This window comes from Salvelinus alpinus, chromosome 33 (genome assembly GCF_045679555.1).
Source record: "Salvelinus alpinus chromosome 33, SLU_Salpinus.1, whole genome shotgun sequence".
Lineage (NCBI taxonomy): Eukaryota > Metazoa > Chordata > Actinopteri > Salmoniformes > Salmonidae > Salvelinus > Salvelinus alpinus.
In genome coordinates this window covers 24,990,881-25,008,217 of record NC_092118.1, presented here as the reverse complement: position 1 = coordinate 25,008,217, position 17,337 = coordinate 24,990,881, and the positions used below count along the sequence as shown (strand labels likewise).

The 17,337-nt window shown below is 45.3% G+C and overlaps 1 protein-coding gene across 3 annotated transcripts in view; it reads right to left on the bottom strand.

Annotated features, from left to right (window-relative positions):
* Positions 1 to 17,337, bottom strand: part of LOC139562787 (leucine-rich repeat-containing protein 49-like) — a 59,124-nt gene that overhangs the window by 10,701 nt on the left and 31,086 nt on the right. For all 3 annotated transcript variants that reach the window (XR_011672445.1, XM_071380825.1, XM_071380827.1), the window contains 7 exons: positions 16,767 to 16,850; positions 13,985 to 14,062; positions 13,602 to 13,780; positions 13,390 to 13,485; positions 4,256 to 4,490; positions 3,871 to 4,056; positions 3,603 to 3,712 (listed from right to left, as the gene is read on the bottom strand). Coding sequence is in view for 2 of the 3 variants with exons in the window: in XM_071380825.1 (XP_071236926.1) it covers positions 3,603 to 3,712; positions 3,871 to 4,056; positions 4,256 to 4,490; positions 13,390 to 13,485; positions 13,602 to 13,780; positions 13,985 to 14,062; positions 16,767 to 16,850 (968 nt within the window). In the remaining variant the exon portion in view is untranslated. The remainder of the gene's footprint in view (positions 1 to 3,602; positions 3,713 to 3,870; positions 4,057 to 4,255; positions 4,491 to 13,389; positions 13,486 to 13,601; positions 13,781 to 13,984; positions 14,063 to 16,766; positions 16,851 to 17,337) is intronic.

Genomic DNA, 17,337 nt, shown 5'->3' with positions numbered 1-17,337 from the left:
GTTGCAACGATGTGTCACTTTGTCCGTTACCCTGTGAGTATTGTTTTGTTATGGTGTTTGACTGTTTGTTTGATGGTGGGAAAAGGGGGTACCAAGACAAGTCGCCCATGGGCATACACTACCCGTAGGAATACTTTGTCTACGCACACTAGTTAGAACTGGGAGGACCACCCACTGTATTTTTGGTTAGTTAGCTGTTGTTGAAGTAGGCTAGTCTAGCTTAGGGGTGTTTTTGGTTATTTGTTTCTTTCCTTGAGTCCAGCTCAGCCCCTTTTCCTGCCCCCCCCCCCCCCTTTACCGTGTGTTTACAAATAAACCATGAGTGTTTGACGGTAATTTAGTTGTCCGTGGTTATTTCGTTCTCACTTTTTCACTACTATAATTTGCATAAGTTATGTTATGGGTCTCGTTACCACCCCCCCCCCCCCCCCTAGACTGCCGGGCCAAAGGGATTCGTAACACTTACATAAACTGCATCGATGGATACTATTTAGCATACACTGTAGAATATGAATGGAGTTATAGGCCTACTCAGGCTGGTTACAGGCAGACTATCACATTGGACCTATACTGTAGTCCTTATAGCCCATCTATCCTATTTAATAAAGAAGACAGACTGAAGACAGAAACAGATAATTTGGTTAAATTTCAACATATTTATTAGTGAAACTAAAGTGCTGTAACAAGTTAAATTAAATAGCTTAGTACACACAAACTTTTCAAATGTTCAAATCAAAAGAGTATTGCACAGAACTATTGGGTGTGTCTCAAATTCAGAACCGCTGGACAGCAACATAATAAACTAAAGCACTTATCATTGGGAACGATTAATTAAATAGGTAGCCACGCCTACAAAACAATTCAAGTGTTTAATCGAAAGGCCTGACTAACATGACATCAATACCGCAGCCACATCCTGAGTCCCCAGTGCCGACACATTAACAAATCAAAAGATGATTTAGTTTAAAAGCTCTGACGAAGGTCAAGAGAACAAACACTTTTCAATGAGAAAACAAAGCCACTTTAAAAAAATAAAAATACTTAGGATACATCAAAGATGTATACTACGATGCAATACTAATTTTAAGGAGAAGAAAAACGGCTTAGCTTACATTTGAACACCACTGCAGAAGCTTCGCTATTCGGCATCTTCCCAATTAAGTAGCCTAGTTTTGTTGTATGGCTACTTGAAGAGAACTAGGGCCTATCACTCCCAGCCCACCTCTTCCAATGCATTATAGAAAAGTGTTAATCTAATTCTACTAGATGAAGAACCAAAAGGAGTATAACATAATCGATTTTTGGAAATTCACATACTCTATTTTCGCATACTGAGACCGTGACATGATTGTTTCCTGTTATTCATTGATTTTGGTAGCATTTCCCAATATCTAATTGATTAGCTGAAAAGAGCATGACATCCGGGCATTTAAAGTATACTCGATTTTCAAAATGACGCATACTTTTTATTTTTTGCATACTCTAAGTCCAGACGGCTTATGTTCTGAAAGAGCTGCAAAATCTGGATCCCTACAAGTCAGCTGGGCTAGACGATCTGGACCCTCTCTTTCTAAAATTATCCGCCGAAATTGTTGCAACCCTTATTACTAGCCTATTCAATCTCTCTTTTGTATCGTCTGAGATCCCCAAAGATTAGAAATCTGCCGCGGTCATCCCCCTCTTCAGAGGGGGAGACACTCTAGACGCAAACTGTTATAGACCTATATCCATCCTGCCCTGCTAAAATCTTCAAAAGCCAAGTTAATAAACCGACCATTTCGAATCCCGCCGTACCTTCTCAGACTCTTCTCTGTATATATCAATGATGTCGCTCTTGCTGCAGGTGATTCTCTGATCCACCTCTACCCAAACTGCTACAGACCTATATCTATCCTACCCTGCCTTTCTAAGGTCTTTGAAAGCCAAGTCAACAAACAGATTACTGACCATTTTGAATCCCACCGCACCTTCGCTATGCAATCTGGGTTCAGAGCTGGTCATGGGTGCACCTCAGCCACGCTCAAGGTCCTAAACTATCTTAACTGCCATCAATAAGAAACAATACTGTGCAGCTGTATTCATTGACCTGGCCAAGCCTTTTGACTTTGTCAATCACCACATCCTCATCGGCAGACTCGATAGCCTTGGTTTCTCAAATGATTGCCTCGCCTGGTTCACCAACTACTTCTCTGATAGAGTTCAGTGTGTCAAATGGGAGGGCCTGTTGTCCGGGCCTCTGGCAGTCTCTATGGGGGTGCCACAGGGTTCAACTCTTGGGCCGACTCTTCGCTGTATACATCAATGATGTTGCTCTTGCTGCTGGTGAGTCTCTGATCCACCTCTACGCAGACGACATCATTCTGTATACTTCTGGCCCTTCTTTGGACACTGTGTTAACTAACCTCCAGAAGAGCTTCAATGCCATAACTCTCCTTCCGTGGGCTCCAACTGCTCTTAAATACAAGTAAAACTAAATGCATGCTATTCAACCGATCGCTACCTGCCCGCCTGTCCGGTATCACTACTCTGGACGGTCTTAGAATATGTGTACAACTACAAATACCTAGGAGTCTGGTTAGACTAAACTCTCCTTCCAGACTCATATCAAACCTCTCCAATCCAAAGTTACATCTAGAACTGGCTTCCTATTTTGCAACAAAGCATCCTTCACTCATGCTGCCAAACATACCCTCGTAAAACTGACCATCCTACTGATCCTCGACTTTGGCGATGTCATTTACAAAATAGCTTCCAACACTCTACTCATTAAATTGGATGCAGTCTATCAGTGCCATCCGTTTTGTCACCAAAGCCCCATATACTACCCACCACTGCGACCTGTACGCTCTCGTTGGCTGGCCCTCGCTTCATACTCGTCGCCAAACCCACTGGCTCCAGGTCATCTACAAGACCCTGCTAGGTAAAGTCCCCCCTTTACTCGCTGGTCACCATAGCAGCACCCACCTGTAGCACGCACTCCATCAGGTATATCTCTCTGTTCACCCCCAAAACCAATTCCTCCTTTGGCCGCCTCCCTTCCAGTTCTCTGCTGCCAATGACTGGAATGAACTACAAAAATCTCTGAAACTGGAAACACTTATCTCCCTCACTAGCTTTAAGCACCAGCTGTCAGAGCAGCTCACAGATTACTGCACCTGTACATAGCCCATCTATAATTTAGCCCAAACTACCTCTTCCCCATACTGTATTTATTTATTTATTTTGCTCCTTTGCACCCCATTATTTCTACTTTGAACATTCTTCCACTGCAAATCTACTATTCCAGTGTTTTACTTGCTATATTGTATTTACTTCGCCACCATGGCCTTTTTTTGCCTTTACCTCCCTTCTCACCTCATTTGCTCACATTGTATATAGACTTAATTTTCTACTGTATTATTGACTATGTTTGTTTTTACGCCATGTGTAACTCTGTTGTATGTGTCGATCTGCTTTGCTTTATCTTGGCCAGGTCGCAATTGTAAATGAGAACTTGTTTTCAACTTGCCTACCTGGTTAAATAAAGGCGAGCAAAAAAAAATATAGGCCGTGTCTGAATGTTATGTGTGCCAGTTACCATGTGCTGTGGGTAGGGAACACACCTGGACTCCTCCAGCAGTACTAGCAGGCGGCAGCGTGGTGTCTCGGTGGCAGCGATATGACCCAGCGTCCCAAACAGACGCTCTGCAGAGATCATGTCATTCATGGTCACCTGATGCACACACACCCAATATAAATGCACACACATGCGCACACACAAGGGAAAATAAAAAGGGCATCAGCTAACACATTGTTCAGAACATTATAGCACAAAGACGCTGAAAGACAAAACATGTTAGATTTTTTTCTGAGTGTGTAGGTGGACCTGACCTCCAGGTTGTTGATCTTGTGCAGGTTGAAGTGGTGCAGGCGATAGATGAGGAAGGATCTCCACAGGGAAAGGCTGACTACAGGGTTCCCCACTGGGTGGATGGTCAGCTGGTCCAGACGTCTCACCTGGGCCAGAGCAGCCAGCTGGGGAAGACGGCTGACGTTGGTCTCCAGGAAAATCATGTGCTGTATGGAGGATACCATAATAAGTCAGGAAACCAGTCAATGAGTGGCCATATCAGTATCCTATTGGCCAATGAGAACCCTCAGTTTAGAACTCCAACAGAGACCATGTGTTACCATGGTGAGAATGACTCCTATCATAGTAGCCAATGAGAAGACTCTTTATTGAACAGTATGTAATTTGTAGTAAATGTGTTCTCACAGATAGGTTAGGGAACTTGACCCTTATGCGTGGCAGTGTTGGCACGATCGCATCAAAGTGGATGTAGCGGAAGGCTATGACAGTGACGGCCCCTGCAGTCTGGACCCCCCAGCCTCTCTCCAGGGCCTCCAGGGCCCCGAGGCCGAACAGGCGCAGGGTTTCCCCATCCAGCTCCGCCAGGTGGCTTTCTGACAGGGAGAGGCTCTGCAGGCTGGCACCCCCTGCCTCAAGGAGCCTGGAACACACAGAGAAACAGACAGTCAGCACACACACCTGTGAGGATGGGCACCTGATTTGTTTAGGAGGGTGCCCAGTCCCTCCTAGCCCCCCCGGTAATTTTAAACATGATGGTGGCTCCCTAGGTACATTAAGTAATAGCCACCTGGCCAACTCCACCTGGCACATCCAAGACGCCATCCAAGATGGCGTAGCAGTGAAGACGTGTTTTTGTTCGTCCTCTCGTGTACTTTAGTTTTTTTCTTTTTTGTATACATTTCAATTTTATTTTCACTCTTTTCCATTTTAATTCGATTATACCTTCCGGTAACCTGCCTCACCCAATGTGATACGGAATCGCTATTATTTTTAGAACACATTCAAGAACCACCAGAAGCTAACAAGCTAATTAGCTACAAGCTATTTAGTCATTGTTAGCCACTGCTAGCGGCTTTTACCTTCTGCACAGATACCAGCCCTGTCTTTTAGCCTGGATAATACTCGCCAATCTACCAGGATTGGACTGTCTCTCCACCACAACGCCGGATTCCTGCCGTAATTACTGGACCACTACTTCTGATCTTCACAGCTAGCTAGTGGCTAACGCCCCTGCCACGAAGCTAGCACCAGTTAGCCGTGAGCCAGGCGCATCTCCCGGCTAGCAAACAAAATTCTACAATACCTCTTTCGCCATCTGGCTTGGATCCTCTGTCAACACGGCGCCCCGCCGCACCACCACGACTGGTCTGCCGACGAATACTCCATCCGCTGTGCCTTCAACCGGCCTCCGTCGGAGCAGACGTTCCCACTAGCCCCGGGCTACTAACTTTAAACGCCGTGTCGCTAGCGTAGTGGCGACTACTCCGCGGCTTCCCTGTTCCATCTACTGCTGCCCCCTGGACACTGATCACTTGGCTACATAGCTGATGCCTGCTGGACTGTCCATTAATCACGGTACTCCATTCTGTTTATTTTTTATTTGTCGGCCCCAGCCGCAAACTCAGGCTCTGGGTTTAGTTAACCCGACCCTCTCTGCCTAGTCATCGCCATTTTACCTGCTGTTGTGTTAGCTGATTAGCTGTTGTCTCACCTGTTGTCTTAGCTAGCTCTCCCAATCAATACCTGTGATTACTTTATGCCTTGCTGTATGTCTCTCTCAAATGTCAATATGCCTTGTATACTGTTGTTCAGGTTAGTTATCATTGTTTTAGTTTACAATGGAGCCCCTAGTTCCACTCTTCATACCTCTGACACCTCCTTTGTCCCACCTCCCACACATGCGGTGACCTCACCCATGATAACCAGCATGTCCAGAGATACAATCTCTCATCATCACCCGGTGCCTGGGCTTACCTCCACTGTACCCGCACCCCACCATACCCCTGTCTGCACATTATGCCATGAATCTATTCTATAACGCCCAGAAATGTGCTCCTTTTATTCTTTGTCCCCAACGCTCTAGGCGACTAGTTTTGATAGCCTTTAGCCGCACCCTCATCCTACTCCTCCTCTGTTCCTCGGGTGATGTGGAGGTAAACCCAGGCCCTGCATGTCCCCAGGCACCCTCATTTGTTGGCTTCTGTGATCGAAAAAGCCTTGGTTTCATGCATGTCAACATCAGAAGCCTCCTCCCTAAGTTTGTTTTACTCACTGCTTTAGCACACTCTGCCAACCCTGATGTCCTTGCCGTGTCTGAATCCTGGCTTAGGAAGGCCACCAAAAATTCTGAGATTTCCATACCCAACTATAACACTTTCCGTCAAGATAGAACTGCCAAAGGGGGAGGAGTTGCAATCTACTGCAGAGATAGCCTGCAAAGTAATGTCATACTTTCCAGATCCATACCCAAACAGAACTTCTAATTTTAAAAATGAATCTCTCCAGAAACAAGTCTCTCACTGTTGCCGCCTGCTACCGACCCCCCTCAGCTCCCAGCTGTGCCCTGGACACCATTTGTGAATTGATCGCCCCCCCATCTAGCTTCAGAGTTTGTTCTGTTAGGTGACCTAAACTGGGATATGCTTAACACCCCGGCAGTCCTACAATCTAAGCTAGATGCCCTCAATCTCACACAAATCATCAAGGAACCCACCAGGTACAACCCTAAATCCGTAAACATGGGCACCCTCATAGACATTATCCTGACCAACTTGCCCTCCAAATACACCTCTGCTGTCTTCAATCAGGATCTCAGCGATCACTGCCTCATTGACCGCGGACCAGTAGCGGATACAGTCAAACGACCACCCCTCATCACTGTCAAACTCCCTAAAACTCCCTCATCACTCCCTAAAACACTTCTGCGAGCAGGCCTTTCTAATTGACCTGGCCCGGGTATCCTGGAAGGATATTGACCTCATCCCGTCAGTTGAGGATGCCTGGTCATTCTTTAAAAGTAACTTCCTCACCATCTTAGATAAGCATGCCCCGTTCAAAAAATGCAGAACTAAGAACAGATATAGCCCTTGGTTCACTCCAGACCTGACTGCCCTCGACCAGCACAAAAATGTCCTGTGGCGGACTGCAATAGCATCGAATAGTCCCCGCGATATGCAACTGTTCAGGGAAGTCAGGAACCAATACACGCGGTCAGTCAGGAAAGCAAAGGCTAGCTTTTTCAAGCAGAAATTTGCATCCTGTAGCTCTAACTCCCAAAAGTTCTGGGACACAAGTCCATGGAGAACAAGAGCACCTCCTCCCAGCTGCCCACTGCACTGAGGCTAGGTAACACGGTCACCACCGATAAATCCATGATAATCAAACTTCAACAAGCATTTCTCAACGGCTGGCCATGCCTTCCACCTGGCTACTCCAACCTCGGCCAACAGCTCCGCCCCCCCCCCCCCCCCACAGCTACTCGCCCAAGCGTCCCCAGCTTCTCCTTTACCCAAATCCAGATATCAGATGTTCTGAAAGAGCTGCAAAACCTGGACCCATACAAATTGGGGTCTTTTTTCCCTCACCAACTTTAAACATCAGCTATCTGAGCAGCTAACCGATCGCTGCAGCTGTACATAGTCCATCTGTAAACAGCCCACCCAATTTACCTACCTTATCCCCTTACTGTTTTTATTTATTTACTTTTCTGCTCTTTTGCACACCAGTATCTCTACTTGCACATGATCATCTGATTTATCACTCCAGTGTTAATCTGCTAAATTGAAATTATTCGCTCCTATGGCCTATTTATTGCCTACCTCCTCATGCCTTTTGCACACAATGTATAGACTAATTTTTTCCCCTCCTACTGTGTTATTGACTTGTTTATTGCTTACTCCATGTGTAACTCTGTTGTCTGTTCACACTGCTATGCTTTATCTTGGCCAGGTCGCAGTTGTAAATGAGAACTTGTTCTCAACTAGCCTACCTGGTAAAATAAACAGTCACAAGTTTCCAGGATCCTCTGGACTATCATTAAAACAAAGCTATCTTAGTTTACATGTGTCTGAAGAAGTGGGCCAATCAGTGGAGGGGTAATCAGAGTTAAGTGAATGTAACATTTGTCTTCAATGCTGCCTAATTGCTTTCCATTCTCTGTGACAACAGTTGAAGTGCCCTTCCCTGATAAGGAGTCGTGAGAGTAGAGAATCAGGATGAGTCTCAGGGAGACATGATCTCTTTCTGTCCCTGTTGGCACCTCACTAGCTACCCTGGGTCTCTGCCTTCTCTCCCTGCCTCCCAGTCTGCTGACACTCAGGGGACCTGCTGCATACCAAAGGGTCATATGGCTCCACGGACCAGCAGTCCACACCAGCCATTAGAGTTCACCCACCAACAACCTAATCAGTCTATTCATATTTCACACCCTTTAGAATGTAACACCGCTGATCATGGGAAAAGAAAACACAAGGGAGGATTAATCCTGACACTATTGGAGCTGTAATCCTATAGGCCAAGTCTTGTTGGGCTGATTGTTAGAGTCAGGGGAGGGAAACAAGGCTTCTTTAAAAAGCCATCGTTGTTGTCACACACCAAACCTGATCCCCTGGAGGTCACTGCTTTCTCTCTAGAGGACTGAGGACTGATTCCTACCCTCCTCTCATATCTGTCTGCTGCACCTTTTAGTGCATCTAAGACCTGGCAAGATGCTGTCCAGGTAAGCAGAGAGGAATCAAGGAGAGTGGTCTGACAACCTGTAAGAGAGGCTTTGTACTGTGAGCAAGAACAGATGATACAAAGATGGTCAGACAGGTGTGCTGACCCAGAAAGAGAGGGCTGAAGTGGGAAACAGGGAAGAGTCTGGTACAAATGAAGGTGTATTGGAACAGAGGAGAGATTAAAATGTTGATTGACTTGTGATTATCATGTAATAACCATGGCAGGACATTCTAAAGACCACTATCAAGGCTGCTGCTGCAGAGGGACACAAGGGAGCAGTTTGTTCACAAGCTGCAGGGTTACAGGTCTAGAGTTGACTCCAGCCCTAGGAGAAAGAGAGGTGAATGTGAGCCAGAGAGATTCAGGACACCAGGGTTAAAGGTCACAAAGCTACAGTGTTAAGCCATGTTTTGGCCACCATGACTACTGTGTCTCTATAGGACCCTGTGTGTGTGTGTATGCATGCAAGTGTGTGTGAGTGAGTCAGTAAACTGCCCATGGCTGCATCAGAGTTCAGTCATTAACACCTGCTGTAATACTCCATTTCCCCTCAGAGTTTTAATAACCTGGGAGAAAACCCAACCTTAACAAAACAACCCAGGAATTACATTAGCTAATAGACACAACCTCCAGATAATCCTAACATTCAGTACGAGCTGCTTCCAAGAATCCAGCAGTGACTGACAGACTAGCGTCCGACTCAATCATGGAGAACAATTTTTCTAGCAGGCCGTGTTGCTACCTACATATTAATCTAAGACGACCCACCACGCGGTGGGTGTAAAACCCAATCTTAATCAAACAGTGTCGTGTTTCAAGGAAGCGCTGCGTCTGACACTGAGGGGCAGGCGAGGAACGTGAGTGGTGATGACTGGTGATGTAAGAGCAAGGGGGTACTACTGGCCACACGGCGGAAAGCATCTCGTCCAGGGAGCTACTAGCTGGAGGTCTCCTCATACGCACACACTGGGAGACCCAGGCCCCGCAGAGCGGAGGTCTGGGCCAGCGATAGACAAGATAGGCGCCAGTCAGTGAAAGACGGTGCTAATCTTCAGGACACGCCACACCTCTGAGGCGGCTTTGCCAAAGGTACTAAATCAAAAGCAGTTGGACAGACAGAGAGAGATAGAGACGAGAGAGAAAGAAAGACAGACCGAGAGAGAGAGAAAGGAGACACTGGGTAACATGTAGATAGAGTGATGGTAACTTTTCATCCCTTTCTGGGGAAGTCTGGAAGCATGCCATCAGCCCACTCTGCACTGTGTCATGTATTGTTCCTGGTAATCACTCTTGATAGACTGCCAGGTGCCTCCAAATCCCCTCCTGAAACACTTAGAGGAAGAGCAGACACAAAGATGGTCAAACTGAGGAAAGTCTAACTGTGGAAAACATTTCCTGATGTGTTCAGCAGCTCTGAACTAAAACTCAATTATCTCAACCTAATCCAGTAGGAGCGTCAAAACGATGTCTGTCATGAGCCTACATGTGTCTAGCTATGATAGCACCATATAAGAAACATGGTTATTTAGCTTGTCATGATGTGAGAAGAACCTTTCAAAATATTCTAAACTGAAAGAAAAATGTAATTGTTCAAGCAATTTCTCTATTAGCATGGTAGCAGATCTGTACAGTGTCTGCAATAAAGCATGAAAACGATTGTCAGAGGAGTTGGCTAGAGCAGACACAGATCTGGAACCAGGCTATTTCTGTGTGTCTCTCCTGGCATGATGTAGACACAGACCTGGAACCAGGCTATTTCTGTATATCTTCGGCATGATGTAGACACAGACCTGGAACCAGGCTATTTCTGTATATCTTCGGCATGATGTAGACACAGACCTGGAACCAGGCTATTTCTGTATATCTTCGGCATGATGTAGACACAGACCTGGAACCAGGCTATTTCTGTATATCTTCGGCATGATGTATATGTAACATTTATTGAATGAAGTGTTATGGTTTATTGAAGTGTTTCTGAGTGGTGGTGGCACCAGATTCTCTCGCTCTTTCCCAGACTTCCTTCTCCCATCATAAGTAGAACTTGAAGATGGATGTGCTTGCCCCTCCACCTGCTTGGAGACCCAGCGTGCCTCTATATTAATGAATATATACATAGCATGTGGGCACTGATGTCTCCCCTCCACTCTCTGGCCAGCCCCAATATTGGATTTCTGGGTAATAACTTCCCTCCTGTCATATCTCAAGGGAACCGAGAACGAATAAATCTTCCTCTAGTCTGCTCACAAAGGAATATAAAACAGAGGCTACTATCCAGCAGTCGGACGGACAGATGGACACACACACACACAAACGCAAGCTTGTTTCTGCACGCACGCACGTACACTAACACACACACTCACGGACAGACATTCACACACACACACAAAATTTGCTAAGCACTCACAGACAACCATTCTCCTACTCCATCTCTCATCCTAACATACTAAAAGGGGTTCCCTCCTTCCTCGAATTCTAAACGCACTGTCAACATTTGCTCCTGTCTTAATTCTTCTCCAGCTCGGATCGGGCTGCTAATGCCAAACAGAGATGACAACATATGTTTCCTTTTACCTGCTGAGGGGCAGGGGCCCATTTCAGTCAACCCATATCATTTACCACTCCAGCTTGATGTGAAAAGGGGAGCTTGAAAAGGCCATTGACTATACTGATAAACACTTACAGCATTAATTAATGCCTCTTTGGGTGCCAAACATCACCATTTTGCAGTGACAAGTGTTCTGAAGTTATGAGGTGCATGACTTTCACTGGGCACATTCCTTTAAGCTAGTTTATCAAGGGAAGTAAAATCAAACGATTCAACTAACCTGCATCACATCTATTTATCTTTATGTGGTTGTTAATTATTCAGCAGGACTTTAGCTGGCCCTCTCTCACATGCTCTTACAAAGACGATGATCCATGTGTCTTCATACGGCAGCAGCAGTAACGTGTGAACTGTCCCATGCTGATTTTTTTGTGATGAATGTGAACATTGCCGGTCCCACCCAGGGAACAACAAATAGCATATCCAGAGCAAATGGATCTAATCATGTGGACGCCAGCGGTTATTTTTTCTCAGAAGCGATGTGGGGACAGAGCAGAGTGCAGCCTCCAGGCCCTCCATCTCTCAGAGAGAAAAACCCCCCACACCAGGGGGTCCCCCTGCCCGGTCCCCGGTCCCAGAGCAGAACCAGATGTGGAGGACAGAGAGAGACAGGCCCAGCTCTGCAGCTCTGCCCAGCGTGTGGGAATGAAGAACCCCGTCTGTCTTTGAGGATTAAGGAGGAATATACCGGACCAGGACAGACTATCAATCCAGAGAGAAAGCAAATCATTCATGCTTTGATTGTTAACTTCATGGAGCTTTCACAAATTCACACCTCCACAGAGGCTGGTAATCCCTTACGTTGGGGTGACAGCGGGTCATACCTGTAGAACATCACATCTATAAATCACTGCTCAGTCCATCTATCATCTCCTCTTTTATACTTTCAGGAATAGGAATATTCCCATGGGCATATTTACTGTAAAATATCTACTGTAAGACACCCAAAGGAGTGAATACCAAGCATCACAAACATACATCAACTACATGAAATAGACAGAGAGCTGACAAACTGCACTTAGACAAAGGACAGTACGGTTTTTACAGTGGTTATAGATGTAAAACATCATAAAATGTTTCTTCTCTTTTATCCTATTGGACAATTGTGCACAACAATAAAAACCAGTTAAGGTTACAGATAAGTAGACCACATCACACCGTATGGTGAATCACTTGAGCCCTAGCCTTGGCCCCTTTTGCGACACAAACTGCTATAAGGGAATTAGGGCCATGAAGGATTGCGCTTCTGGGACATTTTCATATCCTGGAGCAAGAAAGTAACATGTAATAATAGTGGTTGACACAGCCACAGTGCCCATCTCAGCCTGACCCCTTATAACTCACAGGCCTGGTATACAGTCCCTCCAGGAGAAGTTAGGGCCTGCAGCACGGGGGCTAAGCCTGGTCAGGCCAGGCCAGGTTGGGGGAATGGCCATATGGAGAACAAGGTCTCACCCTCTAAACCTCACAATAAAGTTAGCTAGCTAAGTAATGGGGCCCTGTGCAGTTTTATGAAAATCATCAGTGTAAAGACTAACGAGTGAGGGTGAAATGTTGAGTAGAGGGAACCATGTCTCTATGGAGCGAACCGTTATAGATGAGGGATATCCTTTTGTATGCTAGTGTATAGTGTAGACAGTCAACAGGTGGCTGGTGAAGGGAGGACGGCTCATAATAATGGCTGGAATGGAAAGGTATTAAAACATATAGAAACCATATGTTTGATGTGTTTGATATTATTCCATTAATTCCGTTCCAGCCATTACAATGAGCCGTTCTCTCCAATTAAGGTGCCACCAGCCACCTGTGGTAGACACCAGTCATCTGACACATATGGAACCCAGGAGAATGAAACAAAATCCTCAAATGTGCTCCAACCATACAGTTTTGTTGGCTAAACTTGAAATAATTATAATGTGTGAACAATTATAACGGGACCATGTTTTATTGCATTGGAAGAATGTTTACATTCCAATATTCTATCCCCTGTGAGCATGCGTATCAGTGGAGGCTGCTGAGGGGAGGACGGCTCATAATAATGGCTGGAACGCAGCAAATGGAATGGCATCAAACACATGGAAACCATGTGATTGATGTATTTGATACCATTCCACCTATGCCGCTCACGCAATTACCACAAGCCCGTCCTCCCCAATTAAGTTGCCACCAACCTCCTGTGATCTGTATGTATTCCTGGGTGTGGTGTAGTACCAACTTGGGGTCTCGAGGACTGTTGGGGCGACTGGTGGAGCGTATTCGGGTCTCACTGCCCCCTGTTGGCCTGTCCGGAGCCGACAGCGGACTCACCCGTCTGGCAGAACAGAAAACATATTATGTATACCTTTATAACAGTCCTGCAACTATAACTACTGTCTTCCAGAGCCCAAAGTTCCACCCCTATGCACGGCCCCTCCCCCCTAACGTTACCTGAGCTGCTCATCCGGAGAAGGTTCCAGTGCAAGGCCATTGATCTGGGCGGGACTGTGGGCGGGGCTTGCCTCAGGGCTGATTTCCTCCTTGGCTCCGTTCTGAGCCGGGAGCTCCAGGCAGGCCCTGACCCCCTCCCACTGCAGTGCTGCATTACGGATGGCCAGACGCCGCTTCTCCTGCACACACACATAAACGCACGCAGACAGGCACACACACGATCACACGCGCACACACATGCACAAGCACACACAAACACTCGCGCACACACAAGGAACAGAGCAGGGTTCAGTTGGCATTGGTCCTCAGCAGGGCACAGAGGACAGGATGATATTATGAAACTGAAATCTCTCTCCTGCTACAGCCAAAGACATTCCACCTACCTTGCTTGTCACTGAGGAGTCCTGAGACTTGAGTCCAAGTTGAGTGTAGAACTGCTGAGGCGCAAAATGAGCAGGACTCTATGAACACAAATACACATGTACTGTTTATCTTCAAAAAATAAAACTTCAAATGTTATTCTAACTGATAGACTGTCACTTAGCTTACATTACTTACAAACATGCCTATCTTACCAATACCTAGTCTCAGTTACAGTTACAAAGGCTTTGTCTGTAATAACAAGGTACAATTTGTGTGTGCTGTACTGTATATGCCCCATATCTCTCAACAACTGTCTTAGCATTACTGCAGCAGCAGAATCCGTGTTGACTGTAGCAGAGGAAGCAGCAGTACTTCTGTGCCATCCCCACCCTGCAGCAAGGAAGAATGCAGCTCTCTCTCTCTCTTTGATTTCATTTTTTTGTTGTTGCCTTTATTTAGTTCAGTTTTGATACGCACAGGTATGGAATGGAATGCTCCACTCCCACACACAGGGGACGGCTGGCAAACAGGATTGATAGTGGATCATTCTGAGACTACATGAACCCTCACGGAGCATTCCATTTATCATTATTTCCTCAACTAGCTCAATTAGCTGGCTTGGATAACACACAGGCAATTAAACTTGCTCCAGACCACTTGCTGATCTCTCAGTATGGATCAGTCAATGCAGCAGGAAGGCAGGAACACACACATCAATATACAGTATATAATGAGCAAAAATATAAACGCAACATGTGAAGTGTTTCATGATCTGAAATAAAAGATCCCAGAAATGTTCCATTACCCTGTTAGTGAGCATTTCTCCTTTGCTAGATAATCCATCCACGTGACAGGTGTGGCATATCAAGAAGCTGATTAAACAACATGATCATTACACAGGTGCACCTTATGCTGGGGACAATAAAAGGTCACTGTAAAATGTGCAGTTTTGCCACGCAACACAATGCCACAGATGTCTTAAGTTTTGAGGGAACATGCAATTGACATGCTGACTGCAGGAATGTCCACCAGAGCTGTTGCCAGAGAATTAAATGTTCATTTCTCTACCATAAGCTGTCTCCAACATCGTTTTAGAGAATGTGGCAGTACGTCCAACCGGTCTCACAACTGCAGACCACGTGTAACCACACCAGCCCAAGACCTCCACATTCGGCTGAGACCAGCCGGCCGGACAGATAATGAAACTGATTAGTATTTCTGTCTGTAATAAAGTCATTTTATGGGGAAAAACTCATTCTGATTGGCTGGGCCTGGCTCCCCTGTGGGTGGGCCTATGCCCTCCCAGGCCCACCCATGGCTGCGCCCCTGCCCAGTCATGTGAAATCCATAGATTAGGGTCTAATGAATTTATTGCAATTTACTGATTTCCTTATATTAACTGTAACTCAGTAAAATCGTAGAAATTGTTGCACGTTGCATTTATATTTTTGTTCAGTATAGATACAGTACAGTATGCATTCTCTAACACATAGAGGTACAGTACAGATACACAATGATTGAACAAGCATGTTTTGGTCATTTGAACTGAAATCATAACCAGTCTCAAACAAAGGTTGGTGGGATCTGATATTCTACAAGAGGAACTGAGCACTTAGAAACCCTGTAGTTAGAACAGTTATTGTGAGGAACACTTAGGGAAAAGATAATGGAGGAAAAAGACAAATGACTATTGAAGTGGATTTAAAAACTTTGAGAATTGTAGCTACAGTCACTGTTATTTGAGACCCCTTGGAAACGTAACTGTCAAAATCTAAACATTTGAAACTTTTATTTCTAAACAGAAGACACCAAGCCAAGCTACATAAATGCAGGGTTACTGGGGTATAGTGTGTTGAGCCTTCATCTCCCTACTATAATGCTCCCATTGATCAACTCATGGTTGGGCGGTTAATGCAAAGCAGATGACTCCTCTTTACATGACAAGCGAACACCACAGTACATTTCAAGTAGTTAAGAATTAGTGGCCATTGAGGCGCAACCCTCAGAGCGCTTTAGGTATCATCTGAGATAACTGCTTACCGGTACCTCAGCATCAACAGAAATTGCTTACAGACATATGACAGCATATCATACAAGTTGATATACATGATTTAATACATTGTTCAACATCAAAAACAGCCCTCTTGCCCTCTCCTTAAACAATGCACTTATAGTCTAACTCCCACAACATTAGTCATCCTCATCCACTGTCTACAAGGTGTTATGCAGTGTATGTTACATGTGCAATGAGTTTAAACAAAAGCACACCTAACATCCTATTGTACTCATAATAAACCCTAATGGCTAGCAGACAATAAGCATGTTCATATTTTGACTAGTTTTGGCTCTTCATATGAATAAACTGGAAATGTTTTGGAGGTAAAAACGTTTTAACAAACAGCATTGAGGGCCAAGGAGTTTGGTTATTGTCCAAATAAGCACTTTCCACAAATGAAATCTGTATGGCTTAATTATGTTGTTGACATGCATCCGTCAGAAAAGCTTATATAACACATTAAACGCCACAAAATATTTGAAATATTTGGTTAATGACTTAAACGCTCACCAGCTAGTCTGCTCAGTCCATATCAATGTCCTGTGACATTATTTGGATTCCACTTTATCATTGTGGAATTGTTCCTCTTATGTGACAATCAGCCAGCTAACATCAGTTTTATATATGTCAGAGCAGAAGAACATATTGTTCAGTCAACATGGCGAGATATCTGCGATAGTAACAGTATAGTACAGTATGTTAAACACAAATATGGACAGAGAGTCAACATAAGGAAAGTCAGGTACCTTGTGCATGGCCTGCTTGTGACTCTCCCTCTTCTTCTCATCCTCCTTCCGGGCCGTGACGCAGGCCATACGTCTCTCCTCCTCCTGCAGAAAAGAGGGTCAATAACACAATCAGGGTGTTGCTCCATTCATGGACGAGTCTGAATTATTCAACATGAGACAGAGGCACAGTCAGAATAATGTCTGATATGTTGGCTGCAGGTTTTCCCTCTGCAGGAAGGACCAGTTGGAGAGACAACATCTCCTGCTGCATCACAGGATTATCTGTCTGTCTGATATTCGGCTGCAGCCTCATCTGAACTGAGCCCAGCTGTTTGGGTGTGCCAGGCAGAGCTCCCGGCATGCAATGCACCAGCAGACACAATCTGAGACTGCCAGCTGAGCTCTAGGGGATGTTTAGCACTGGCTACTCTGTGACGATTCGGCTGAGAAAGGATTCCTTGATATGGTTCACTGAAAATGCTGCCATGGCTCCAGAATCAAAGTGCTATCTTTCATACCCTTTGCATAATGTTTTTTTCTGTAAGGGAAGGCCTTTTATCAAAAATACTTTGTAATAAAAAAGTTGAAT